Below are 13,721 nucleotides of genomic sequence, written 5' to 3' on the forward strand. Positions count from 1 at the left end.
CTAGTAAATCTCCTCTGCACCCTTTCCAAAGCTTCCACATCCTTCTTATAATGTGGTGACCAGAACTGTACACAATACTCCAAGTGTGGCCGTACCAGAGCTTTGTACAGCTGCAGCATAACCTCCTGGTTCCGGAACTCAGTCCCTCTATTAATAAAGGCCAAAACACCGTATGCCTTCTTAACAACCCTGTCAATCTGGGTGGCAACTTTCAAGGATCTGTGTACATAGACACCGAGATCTCTCTGCTCATCTGCACTCCCAAGAATCCTCCATTAGCCCAGTACTTTGCATTCCGATTACTCCGTCCAAAGTGTATCACCTCACACTTGTCCACATTAAACTCCATTTGCCCAGCCCAGCTCTGCATCCTATCTGTGTCTCTCTGCAACCTACTATATCCTTCGTCATTATCCGCAACTCCACCGACCTTAGTGTTGTCTACAAATTTACTAACCCACCCTTCTAAGCCCTCTTCCAGGTCATTTATAAAAATGATGAACAGCAGTGGACCCAACACCGACCCTTGCGGTACGCCGCTAGTAACTGGATACCAAGATGAACATGTTCCATCAATTACAACCCTCGGTTTTCTTTCAGCAAGCCAATTACTGATCCAAACTGCTATGTCTCCCACAATCCCATTTGTATAATAGCCTACTGTGGGGAACCTTATCAAATGCCTTGCTGAAATCCATATACACCACATCAACCGGTTTACTCTCATCTACCTGTTTAGTCACTTTGTCAAAAAAGTCAATAAGATTCGTTAGGCACGACCTACCCTTCACAAAACCGTGCTGACTGTCCCTGATCAGACTATTCTTTTCTAGATGGTTATAAATCCTATCTCTTATAACCTTTTCCAACACTTTACCAACAACTGAAATGAGACTCACTGGTCTGTAATTACCAGGGTTGTCTCTACTACCTTTTTTGAACAAGGGAACCACATTTGCTATCTTCCAGTCTTCAGGCACTATTCCTGTAGACAATTGATGATTTGAAGATCAATGCCAAAGGCTCGGCATTCTCTTCCCTTGCTCCCCAGAGGATCCTAGGATAGATCCCATCCGGCCCAGGGGACTTGTCTATTTTCACATTCTGCAGTATTTCTAATACCTCTTCCTTGTGAACCTCGATCTCTTCTAGTCTAGATGCAAGTATCTCTGTATCTTCCTCGCCAACATTTTTGTTTTCTATAGTGAACACTGTCGAAAAATATTTATTTAGTGCTTCCCCTATCTCCTCTGACTCCACACACAACTTCCCACTATTATCCTTGATTGGCCCTAATTTAACTCTTTTATTCTTTTATTCCTGACATACTTATGGAAAGCCTTAGGGTTAACCCTGATCCTATCCGCCAACAACTTCTCATGTCTCCTCCTGGCTCTTCTGAGCTCTCTTTTTAGGTCTTTCCTGACTTCCTTGTAACCCTCAAGCGCCCTGAGTTTTCACATTTTGTCCTAACATAAGCTGCCTTCTTCTTGACCAGGGATTCCACTTTCTTAGTAAACCACGGCTCACGCGGTCTATATCTTCCTCTCTGCCTGACAGGTACATACTTATCTAGGACACACGGAACTTTTCCTTGAATAAGCTCCATATTTTTAATGTGCTCATCCCCTGCAGTTTCTTTCCCCATTCTAAGCTTCCTAAATCTTTCCTAATTGTATCGTAATTTCCCTTCCCCCAGCTGTAACTCTTGCTCAGTGCAGTACACCTAAGCCTTTCCATTACTAAAGTAAACCTGACAGAATTGTGATCGCTGTCTCCAAAGTGCTCACCTGATTCCAAGTCTAATACATGGACAGGCTCTTTACCCAGTACTAAATCTAAAGTGGCTTCGCCCCTTGTAGACCTATCTACATACTGTGTCAGGAAGCCCTCCTGCACATACTGGACAAAAACTGACCATCTATAGTACTCGTACTGTAGTGATCCCAGTCAATATTTGGATAGTTGAAGTCCCCCATGACAACTACCCTGCCTCTCTCACTCCTATCAAGAATCATCTTTGCTATCCTTTCCTCTACATCTCTGGGACTATTCGGAGACCTATAGAAAATTCCCAGCATGGTGACTTCTCCTTTCCTGTTTCTAGCCTCAGCCCATACTACCTCAGTTAACGAGTCCCCAAACATCCTTTCTACAACTGTAATATTGTCGCTGATCAACAATGCACACCGCCCCCTCTTTTACCATCTTCTCTGTTCTTACTGAAACATCTGAATCCCGGAACCTGCAACAGCCATTCCTGTCCCTGCTCTATCCATAATGGCCACAACATCGAAGTCCCAGGTACCAACCACGCTGCCAGTTCACCCACTTTATTTCGGATGCACCTCGCATTGAAGTACACACACTTCAAACCAGGTTCTCGCTTGCCAGTGTCAGATACTTGATTTGGGAACTCCCTACTCTTCTGTACCTGCCCTACAATTTTGGTTCCCATCCCCCTGCTGTATTAGTTTAAATCCACCTTAATAGCTTTAGCGAATTTCCAGCCCAGGATATTGGTACCCCTCTGGTTTAGGTGAAGACCATCCTGCTTGTAGAGGTCCCACCTACCCCAGAAAGAGCTCCAATTATCCAAAAACCCGAAACCCTCCCTCCTGCACCATCCTTGTAGCCATGTGTTCAACTCCTTTCTCTCCCTATTCCTCACCTCACTAGCACATGGCACGGGCAGCAAACCAGAGAAAACAACCCTGTTTGTCCTAGCTCTAAGTTTCCATCCTAGCTCCCTGAATTTCTGCCTCAAGTCCCCATCTCTCTTCCGACCTATGTTGTTGGTGCCAATGTGGACCACTGACTTGGGGCTGCTCTCCCTCCCCCAAAGGATCCCAAAAACATGATCAGAGACATTACGGACCATGGCACCCGCAAAGCAACACACCAACCGTGAGTCTCTCTCGTCCCCACAGAACCTCCTACCTGTCCCCCTAACGATCGAGTGCCCAATGACTACTGCTCTGCTCCTCTTCCCCCTTCCCTTCTGAGCAGCAGGTGCCCCACTGCTTTCCCCTGATAAGTCATCCCCCCCCCCAACAACTTATGCACTGAGCTTCCCTCAGTGCACAAAACTAGGACACATGAAAGGGAAGGGTAAGTACAACAGGTTATATTTGCGTGGTTGTGTTACCTGAGACACCACTCGGGTAGTGTCTCCCACCCATCCTCTTCCTCTAACCTAAAAGAAAGTGTGTAAACCACCAGTATCCAAAACGGTATACTTATTGTTTAGGGGAATGGCCACAGGGGATCCCTGCACTGCCTGCCAGTTCCCTTTCTGTCCCCTAACTGTAACCCATCTGTCTTTTTATTTTATCTGGGGAGTGACTACCTTTCTGTAAGTCCTGTCAATAACCCCCTCTGCCTCCCGAATGATCCGAAGTTCATCCAACTCCAGCTCCAATTCCCTAACGCGGTTTTCGAGGAAGCTGGTGTTGGGTGCACTTCCCACAAATGTAGTCAGCAGGGACACTAATGGTGACTTTTACTTCCCACATTCTGCAGGAGGAACATTCCACTGCCCTACATTCCATTCCCACTGTTCTAACTCCCGAAGTGACTACTAAAAAAAAAGGATTAGGAAATAAACTATTTACCTTACCTTGTCAATCTGGCTCCCACACTTTTTTTTCGGTTAGAAGAGGGGGATAGGTGGGAGACACTACCTGAGTAAAGTCTCGGGTAACGCAACCACGCAAATATAACCTGTTCTACTTACCCTTCCCTTTCATGTGTCCTAGTTTTGTGCACTGAGGGAAGCTCCTTCAAAATTCTGGTTTTATTGTCTGAGCTTTAACATTTTCGTTCTTGTGTTCAAATTCCTCCATGGTCTTGCTCCTTTTTATCTCTGTTACATCCTCCAACCCTCCAGTTCTTAAATATCTGTTCTTCTTCAGTTCTGGTCTGTGACACAATCCCTTGTCCCTATTTGATAATTGTGTCTTCAGTCAATCCATGGGACTATAATTAGAATTTCCCCCTCAAACCCTTTTGCTGTACACACCTTTCTCTTCCTGTAAGATGGTGCTTTCACTTAGCACTTAACTAACTTTTATCATAGCTCTTTGCTTAATTCTGCATTATTCTCTTCTGAGTTCACACTTGGGAGGTTTCATGCATCTTAATATTATATGCAGACTATTTATTAGATAAGCAGTGGATACTATCACTTGACAGTGATTGAACTTGTTCTTTTCCACAACCATTGGCTCTGCATACTCCCCTCTCCACCTGCAAATTAAGACAGTTGTTCTAAACTAGTATTGTCCTCAAAAGAAACTAACACTTTCCAATAGAATAAATGCATATCTCGAACTCATTTAAAGTCATTAATATGTAAAGTGAGAATTTTGGTGCATTGCAGGTTCAGATTGGCTTTTTAAAGCTTCAATTTCTTTCTGACTGCTTTGGTTAAAAAATATCTTTTTTTTCATTTCAATCATACAGATGTGAACATTTCAGATCCATGCTTCATGATGATGAGGTGATTGAGATTGACCAGTTTAGCTATCCAGTGTACCGTGCCTTTCTAGAATACTTGTACACCGACTCTATCAATCTACCTCCTGAGGATGCAATAGGTACTGAATCCTAACATGTATATTTGAATTATTTTCTTATTTAATATCACACACAAGTCAAAAAGACTAGAATCTTAAATGTTGTTCTGCTAAAGATAGCTTTTAGGAAGGATTAAAGATTAATTCTGGAGTTGCTAGATTAACAATTCATTTATAGTGTTCTTTGCCTTAATATGGATATGATTATAAGACTTGTTTTACTCAAGGGCCATGGGCATCGCTGGTTGCCCAATGTTGCAGTCCAATTGCTGTAGGATAGATCCACAATGCCTTTTGGGGGAAATTCCAGGATTTTGACCCTATGACCATGGAGAAATGACGATACACTTCCAAGCCAGAACAGTGAGTGGCTTGGAAGGAAACTTGCAGGTGGTGGCATTTCTATGTATCTGCTGCCCTTTGACCTTCTAGGTGGAAGTGGTTGTGGGCTGGAAAGATGCTCACTCAGGATCTTTTTTGAATTTCTGTAGTGCATCTTGTAGACAGTGGCAACCATGTGTACTGAGCATTTGTGGCTGAGGGAATGGATGTCTGGGATGTGGTGCCACACATGCTGTTGAGGTACAAATAACTGGGTTGCTTTGCCGTTTCAAAGATCAGTCAAGAGTTGACCATGTGGTGTGATGTTTAGGCAAGATGATCTTATTTGATTTGGAGAGGCTAAGTGAGTTTAAATAAATGGAATACGTTGTGGAGAAATGATCCACTTTGATAGGAAAAACTGAAATGTAGAATATTTTGTAAATTCTGAGTGGTTGGGAAATGTTGACATTCAAAGGGTCACAGCAAGCAGTTATGAAGACAATTGGTGTGGCTTTATGGCAAGAGGATTTTAATAGAGGAGTAAAGATATCAGTGCAATTATGTTGCACCTTGTTGACATCGCATCTGGTGTATTGTTTGCAGTCTTCGTCTCCTTACCTATGGATAGACTTGTCATAGACGGAGTACAATGAAGGTTCTCTAAATTAATTCCTGGAATGGGGAGATCATCCTGTGAAGAATGGTTAAATAGATTGGGCCTGTTTTCTAGAGTTTAGAAGAGTGAGAGATGGTTTCATTCAGGACTACAAGGTTCTGGGTGCACCAGAAAGCAGAGGACCCAGTTTCAGATTGGCATGGTGTATATTCTCTATAATACTCAACCAGTGCTTCTAATTGCATTAGTCACTTAATGCTTCTCTGAAATTGCTCCAGGCAGGTCAGCTTAAGATCTTGCTTCCTCATAGTTCCATCATACCTTCCACAATGACATGATGCAATCCTTAGCATGGTATTGGGGAAAGGAGAATAACATGATGAAATAAAGCCACCTTGTTTAAATATTTTTGCTGACCTTTCCTTAAATTTAGTTAATGACATGTTGGGAGTGCATCATGGTTGATGGCCATGAATGGGCTGTTGAGATGTTAGCAGCTGTGAAAGGGCTTTTGCCAGATCTTAAAATTATTATATTTGTCACAATCAAACTTACTTTTTTCCTGAGGCAGCCCAAGAGTGACTAGAATGGTAAAAGGTGGCATGGCATCAAACTTTACTGGGAACAGATATGGAAGAAGTATTATAAACTGCCTTTTTATGCCTAGTCCTTACTGAGGAGTTTCTCCTGGTAGAGGAGCCACCTTGTCAAAGCCAGATGCCTTTTGTTGGGTCTGCCATCTGTGCTGTGGCTATGGATGCGATGGACTCTGCTCATTCATAGCGGTGTGCTGTTGCTCTCCATTTGAATAAGAACAGGCCAAATGTGGTTAAAATTTCATCCCCTCCCCCACTCACCCATTGTACTCTATGCTACTTTCTCCCCACCCCCACCCACCCCCATCTCTCCACGCTCCAGGCTCACTGCCTTTATTCCTGATGAAGGGCTTTTGCCCGAAACGTCGATTTCGAAGCTCCTTGGATGCTGCCTGATCTGCTGTGCTCTTCCAGCACCACTAATCCAGAATCAATCTGACAGTGACCAGGGAAGGGCATGTATAAATATTTATGGAGAATATGAAGTACATTGGGGGCTTTGGTCTGTTCAGCTGTAGGAAACTGTTTATCCAGGATTGGTATATTATCCATGAGTGTGATTTCTAAAACAATTGTAGCAGTTGAAATACATTTATCACCTTAATACAAGGCTGACAATTTCACTGATCTCAATGATACTTAAGTCTGATACGTACACACTTCTTTAATATAAGCAAATGTGTAATAAAGATGTTAAAAATGGAGATGGAAGCAATTGTCTTTTATAATTTAAAAACAAGAAGTACTTAAGAATATTCTTGTATTTAACCTTACAGGCCTTTTGGATTTGGCAGCATTTTATGGAGAGAACAGCTTAAAAAATCTTTGTGAGCAGACTATTAAACAAGGAATTTCAGTGGAGAATGCAATTACTTTATTGTCAGCTGCAGTGAAATATCAGGCAAAGGTAGGAGGAGGGGAACAAACCTCATGCTAAATATGTTCATTGTGAACGGTCACCTTGCAACAGAAAGTATATGTCTTTTCAGTTCTTGTTATCATATGATTCAACACTGAACGAGGACATTTGGCTCAGTGTTCCTGTGTCAGCTCTTTTGTCAAGTTTTCAAATTAATCCTATCCCTGACTTGTGTCTGTCTGTTTCAGCAATCTGTTTCTGTTATCTTGCTGTCACTGCACTTAGTCATTTTGTTCTGTTACCTTTGAACTGTTGTTATAGCCTGTACATTTGATTCTACATAAAAATAAACAAAAGTAGTCCTAATACTTGTTTCTGAGGAAATGACCATACAAATTCGTCATTTAGTGAGAAGACAACCAAAATACCTTCCTTTATGGATAGAATTTATTGACCATGCAATTTTATAGTTCCTTCCATCACCACCACTGCAATCTTTCAATCTTCTGGCATCAAGTATATAAGGAGGAATGGCAGATTATAGCCAGGGTCTCTGCAGTATCCACCCTCAATTCCCTCAGTAGCACAAGTTCCATTCCACGTGAATAAGATGACTATTCTGCCTTAAGGGTAACTAACACTTTAAGTATTGTCTCTTTTTCACATCTGATATTGCTACTAGCTGCTCTTTTATAGTCACATCCCCATTATTTATGTTGTGAAGATAGAGTACTTTTAGTACATTTAGACATGCCCTGCAAGATTTTGATTTGCCTCTAATCAATCCTACTTACCTTTGTCTACCCATTTACTATTTATAAGTTGATCATCAAATTACAATGCAGGGGTCCACTATGCTTCCACCATCTCGCCAAATAAGAATCATGACTCAGTGCCATGTTCCTGCCCTTTCATCATATCCTTACACATTGCTTCTATTAAAATGATCATCTGATGCCCTCCTGCATACCTCAATTAAATTTACTTTTACCACATTTTCAGGCAGTGCACTCCATATCTGAGTCACTCAGTATGTGGAAAAAATAATCTTTCACATCACATCTGCCTTTTTTCCAAATCACTTGAAATCAGTGCCCTCTTTATCTTGATACTTTTACAAATGATAAGTTTGATACTTATCCAAACCTCTTGTGATTTGATCTCCTCTTAGCTGCCTTCTCTCCAAGGAGATCAGATTCAGCTTCTCATATCTATCTTCGTAAAACAGAAGGTTTCATCCCTGGAACCATTTTTGTAAATTTCCTTCAACTCTGAACTTCTGGCATTCACATTTCTTCGTATTGTGTGTTGTAGAAGATTTTTAGTTATCTTGTTCTATTGCCAGTAATGTATTCCAGCCTGCTTTCACCCTTTTAATTTTTTTTAAATGTCCTCTGTACTTATGTAATCAATTAATTCTCTATTGTTTTCTGAACCTAATTTGTCATAAAACTTTATATTGTCTGTATCTTTAGTCATCCATGGCAATCTCATCCTCTTAGCTTTTTCCATGATTTCCTGTCTTTTTCCATAACTGTTTTAAACTATGATCAATATTTTTGAATGCTTATTTACTTGTCCCACTTCATTTCTCAGAACTAGCTCCAGAACTGCTTGCTTTTTTGGTAGTTTGAAAACATACTGAATTTTGTGCACATTTCAGGAATTCATCTCCCTTTTTGTCTTTCTCAGTTATTATCTCTGCCTACATTGGGATGTCTCCATTGTCACTACTTTTGTAGCTCCTTGCATCCTTCTGTAATTTGCTTTCAAATCACCTTCAATCTCCCTTTATTTGACAGTCTACATTGTATACCCTGCAGTCAATTGGCACCTCTGTTCCATAATTCTAACTAAGTAGGTTCTGTCTTTGAAATGTGCATTATCCCTCCCAAGGGCTAGTTTATTTAATCAACATCACCCTCTTTCTTTCCTAAGTGTATTGAAATGAGAATAATAAGTTTGCAGTTCTGCACCTCTAGGTTATGCCTGTCTTATTGCCACTATGTTCTAGTTCAGAGAGGTGACTTGTCTGCGCATCAGCTATCTTATTTGTCTTACTCTCTGCAACTTGTAGCATGCGTACTCCAAACCCAATTCAACTGAAATAAAACAGGAAATGCTGGGAATATTGTGCATTTCAGAAGGGATCTGTAAAATTGCAGGATATCAAACAGTAGGCAAATATGAGGCAGTCCAAGATGGAATGTTATTGCTGTCTGATACCACTGTTAAAGGATTTTTAAAAATGTGCATGTAACCAGTTCATTCTGGATAATGCTTTGGCAATTAAAGAGGTTAAACTATTAAACCTGCATTGGTAGGGATACACAAATATGTAATAGAAATTGAAATTAGTATACAATAAGTACAATTTGGAAACCTCTTCATTAAAGTGATTAACTAATTGTTAATAAAATTGGAGGGCACCAAACAGCAGGCAAATATGAGGCAGTCCAGGATGGGAATGGTATTGCTGTGGCATGTAGCAGACCAGAAGGTATAGGACAGAACTCTGTGATGACAGATCCATCAGTTTAATCTAAATGTACTAGTAATTATTGATTTTAATAATTATTGAACTGTTTTGACTATTTTTCCTATTCCATATTTAGGACAGACCTCTGTGATGACAGACCCATCAGTTTATTAAAATCAATAATTACTAGTACATTTAGATTAATTATTGAACTGTTTTGACTATTTTTCCTATTCCATATTTCCTACAAATAGATTCAAATACTGCAAAGTTTAAGAATAAGGGTTGTAATTCCCAGAATCAAGCTTAGTTCACTTTAGGTTCAGTCAATGCAACTCTTCACAGTGGCATTATTACACCCACCGAAGGTGTCACAGTTGTCAAAATGTGAACAAACTCTCAGTGAAATGGAAGCTGTTAATAGAAAGGTTCCTTTCTTCAGTTTTGCAGTTGTTAGCCATTAACCAGACAGGGAAAAGGGGAAATTAACAGTTGCATAATTACAGTAAAGTCAAGTGTGATACTAGTCCTTGGTCTACTGAGTACCCTCTTCACTTGTTCAGTTTAGTAACCTCTGTGCCTGCAAAGTGCAACTCATCTACATTTGAAAAAAAAACCTTTCTTCCAGATGAAACAATTATAATGCATTCTATTTTACTTAACATGAACCATATCTAAAACTGGATTGCTGAAAAAATTGCTTTGGATATTTTTTTTTAAATGTTTTAATCTAAAATTTAAGTTTTAATGACAAAAGTCATGTTTGCATTTCAGATTTACACATAATGGGATTCACACACAAACAACAATTATTCCAAGCGGTCAATCACCCTGTGAATTTGGTGAAAACTAATTTGAATAATTTGAACTCCACAGAAATAAGTAGTAGTGCCTACTATTTTCACTATGTATTTTTAAAATCTGAATATATTCAACCAAGGAATATTTCAACATGCTTGTGACCTGGCTGTACTATTTCCTGTAATCCTGATCAGTAATATCCTTTTTATTTTTAAAAAAGACATCATAACAATTCTTCGGCAGTTCAATTTCCTCCAAAAAATTAAATCTGCAGAAAATTCTGCTAGCAAACTTCAAAAATTGCTTTACTTAACCTACTTGAGAATCTATAACCTCCTATTGAGTTTTCTGTTCCCTTCCCTGTTTGAAATGGTTCAGTTTATAGAACAGTACAAAACCTTGGAAAAGAAAAGTTTCTCTTGCCATCAGCCATCATGGCACTGGCAACCAAATTTGGGACAACACAAAGTGGATGTTATTTAAATTTACTTTGTGAGTTTTCCTGAGGTAGGTTAATGAAAAGAATGCTATTATCAATATACCTAGATCTGTCCAGCTTGTCACCTTCGAACAAAATGTCATGGATAATTAATTGCTTTGTATTGCCTTTGGATAATTGAATTGTGTTGAATTGTTATTCCAGGGATTGGAAGAGTTTTGCTTTAAGTTCTGTGTCAATCATTTGACAGCAGTGACACAAACACAGGGCTTTTCTGAGATGGACCACGAGCTCTTGAAGAATTTCATCAGCAAGGCTGGCAAACATGGGGCATTCCGGAATTGAAGCAGGAATGTGAGCAGTCACTGAATGTACTGGGTTTCTTGGTCAGTTTTCTCTCCTCATCCTAATCAGTTTATCTGTCCCTACCCCTTCAGGTGTCAACTCTGACAGGGTTAGAGTTCTGTATGTGCTAACTGTAACTGTGCCGAAGAAACTATTGTTTCTTTATTAGCTTCAAACAGGATATTAAAGTAGGGAGATATTACAGCTGAGCTCCATGCTTAGCATTTAGAGATTACATAATTCAGAGAGTTTGCTCAACATTGTTTTAGAGAGGAGGCCTGTATGACTTTTAATCTCTCGCTGAGACATGGCACAGATCAGCAATCAAACCTGGATTGTTGCACATTCGAATGGTTCAGTTGCTCATGGGAGAAAATGTTTACTGAACCATTGGGAATTCATTTTCACTTTGAAGAAATGGATCACCATCACAAGAGTGAAACATCAGATTATGGAAGTCATTCTTTCCATATCTCTTTTATAGAGGTAACTAGTAAGGCTTCATGAAAGAATTCTGGTCTAATGTATAATTCAGAACTACGCATCATAGTTTTAAGAATATCCTTAGTTTGTGCAGCCATTGATTCAATAACACTGTGTACTTTAAAATAACATTTGCTATTCATTTTCGGAAGAATTTTGCTTTCCTGCATCAATACAATTTTTCCAGCAGCATACACAAAGTGAAGGATATCCACATGTCCCAGATAACTTAATAGATCAGTTTATTTATCATTGCATTACATGGAAGTACTAGATTCCAGCCAAAGGTTCCTAGTGCTGTATTATTAGGTATCTAGGTGAGCTGGATAAACCTTAACTAGCCATTTGATATGATGAGAGAGAGAGAATTAATAGATGATTGAATGCTTTATGAATGTAATAAATGATTGGCAGCTAGGATTATTAATTTTGATGTATAATCAGATTACTGTCCAGAAGTGATTTAACACATTTACTGAATAAACACTTGGAATAATACAGTTGTCAATGGTGAGCTGTTTTAGTAAATTAGTGTCATAAAACAGCATAAGTGAACAGAGTAGAGCTTCTCTTTGACATGGCATGTTGCAGCTCCTTGCAGGTGGCGTTTGGAAATTACCATTGTGTGAGAAAGGAAAGAAATAGATTTAAATTGCCCACTATTTTAAAATACTTGTCAATTTCTATTCTGACACAGGCAAATGCATCATTTTCTGGTTCCTTTTGTGGCCTAGCATGACAAAATCTCAATTATAGTAAATCAGTAACAGCCTTAATTAAAAAAAAAACATTTTTTTTCATCCCCTGGGTGAGAGTAGGTACAGACTGCAGTGATTGTTATAAGGTGTCTCTCATAGAATGAGCTCCCAGATCAGAGTTGTTAATCAGAGCCCTGGCTGACAGATATATAGTAGGAATGTCAGATATCCTGTCCATTCTTGACAGCTGGTTCTGAGGGAGCTGTATCAGTGTACAGAAAGGGTGACTAGGCAACGGAATACTAGCCTCTGTGGAGTTATTTCAGAGACCATTTCTTGTCGCTGTGAATTGGTGTTAGTGGAACTGCTGCATTGCCAATTTTGTTTCCCTGAAATTTGAGGACAAACTGTAGGATTGTTAGCAGTCTCACATTTGAATGCAGTCGGATGATTTTACTCTGATCACACTACATTATTACATTAAGTGACTGTGTTTACACATTTGATTGTGGCAGTAGAGGTGAACTTGAACTGAGTTTGTTCCATACAGTCCAGTCCCAATTTATTTGCAATCTATACAGCCAACGTTTTAAAAGGATATAGGATAACTTCTTTCAGCCTGCATTTATGCTTGAACTGATTTATAAAAGCACTGGGAATCTTAATTTATTTAACATCACATGATTACCCTCCATGAGTAGTTCAACATTTGTTGGGTGAAAAGTTGATCTTTATGTATTGAACCCTCATAGTATAAATCATGTTTGCCATAAAGAAATGTGCAAAGATATTAAATGTAATAACTGGAAAATTTAATTGAAAAACTGAAATGTTAATGCTTCTGTCAGTTACATTTGCTTGTCTTATCTGTTACAGATAATAACTACATGACTCTTTGTTAAACTTTTTCCCCTTGTGAATGTGGTTTTTGATTTTAGTGTCATGTTAAATGTAAATAAATTAAAAGTATCTGATAGCTCAAAGCCTCTTTGATTTGTATTTTCATTTAAAATTTTGTAAGATGTTAAGGGTATTGTCACTCACTTGTTCAGCATTTGTGATACTGTGTTAGCAGCTGAATCATTTGAATCCTGTTATTGGACACAGAGACCAGTGGTACACCAAGTGCACTATAGTTGGAGGTTTGATCCATTGTAATTTTTTTTTCTAATTTCTTTTGCTATCTAAAAATTTGCAGCCTGAACAGCTAGAAAAGAGAAGGAAAAAGTTCAATACTTCACTTACATAAACTAGATCAGACAAGTCAAACATACAGCCAGTGGACCAGAATGCTATCCATCAAAGAGCCCTAAGGAACTTGTGACCCTTTTTTCATTTATAGGTAAATACGTTATGGAAGATTCTGCAAGGTACTGCTCCTCAATCAGAAGTTTTTTTTTAAACAGCTGACAGGCTTACCTGGGAGTTTAACATCAAAAGGCTTCACTTGGAGGTCACCACTAATGATGTTACCTAGCCAGGTAATGAAATGTCTGGATATCAA

At 39.2% G+C, this 13,721-nt stretch overlaps 1 protein-coding gene across 2 annotated transcripts in view; it reads left to right on the top strand.

Moving 5' to 3' along the window:
- LOC122554944 (RCC1 and BTB domain-containing protein 2-like) overlaps window positions 1-13,194 on the top strand; it is a 68,895-nt gene extending 55,701 nt beyond the window's left edge. For both annotated transcript variants that reach the window (XM_043700389.2, XM_043700391.2), the window contains exons 10-12: window positions 4,465-4,598; window positions 6,890-7,020; window positions 10,896-13,194. In XM_043700389.2, coding sequence (XP_043556324.1) covers window positions 4,465-4,598; window positions 6,890-7,020; window positions 10,896-11,036 — 406 coding nt within the window. In that variant the 3' untranslated portion in view covers window positions 11,037-13,194. The remainder of the gene's footprint in view (window positions 1-4,464; window positions 4,599-6,889; window positions 7,021-10,895) is intronic.
- The last annotated feature ends 527 nt before the right edge of the window (window positions 13,195-13,721 follow it).

The sequence above is a fragment of the Chiloscyllium plagiosum genome, unplaced genomic scaffold (genome assembly GCF_037043375.1).
Source record: "Chiloscyllium plagiosum isolate Xiang-an unplaced genomic scaffold, Cpla_swu_hap1 HiC_scaffold_12, whole genome shotgun sequence".
Classification (NCBI taxonomy): domain Eukaryota; kingdom Metazoa; phylum Chordata; class Chondrichthyes; order Orectolobiformes; family Hemiscylliidae; genus Chiloscyllium; species Chiloscyllium plagiosum.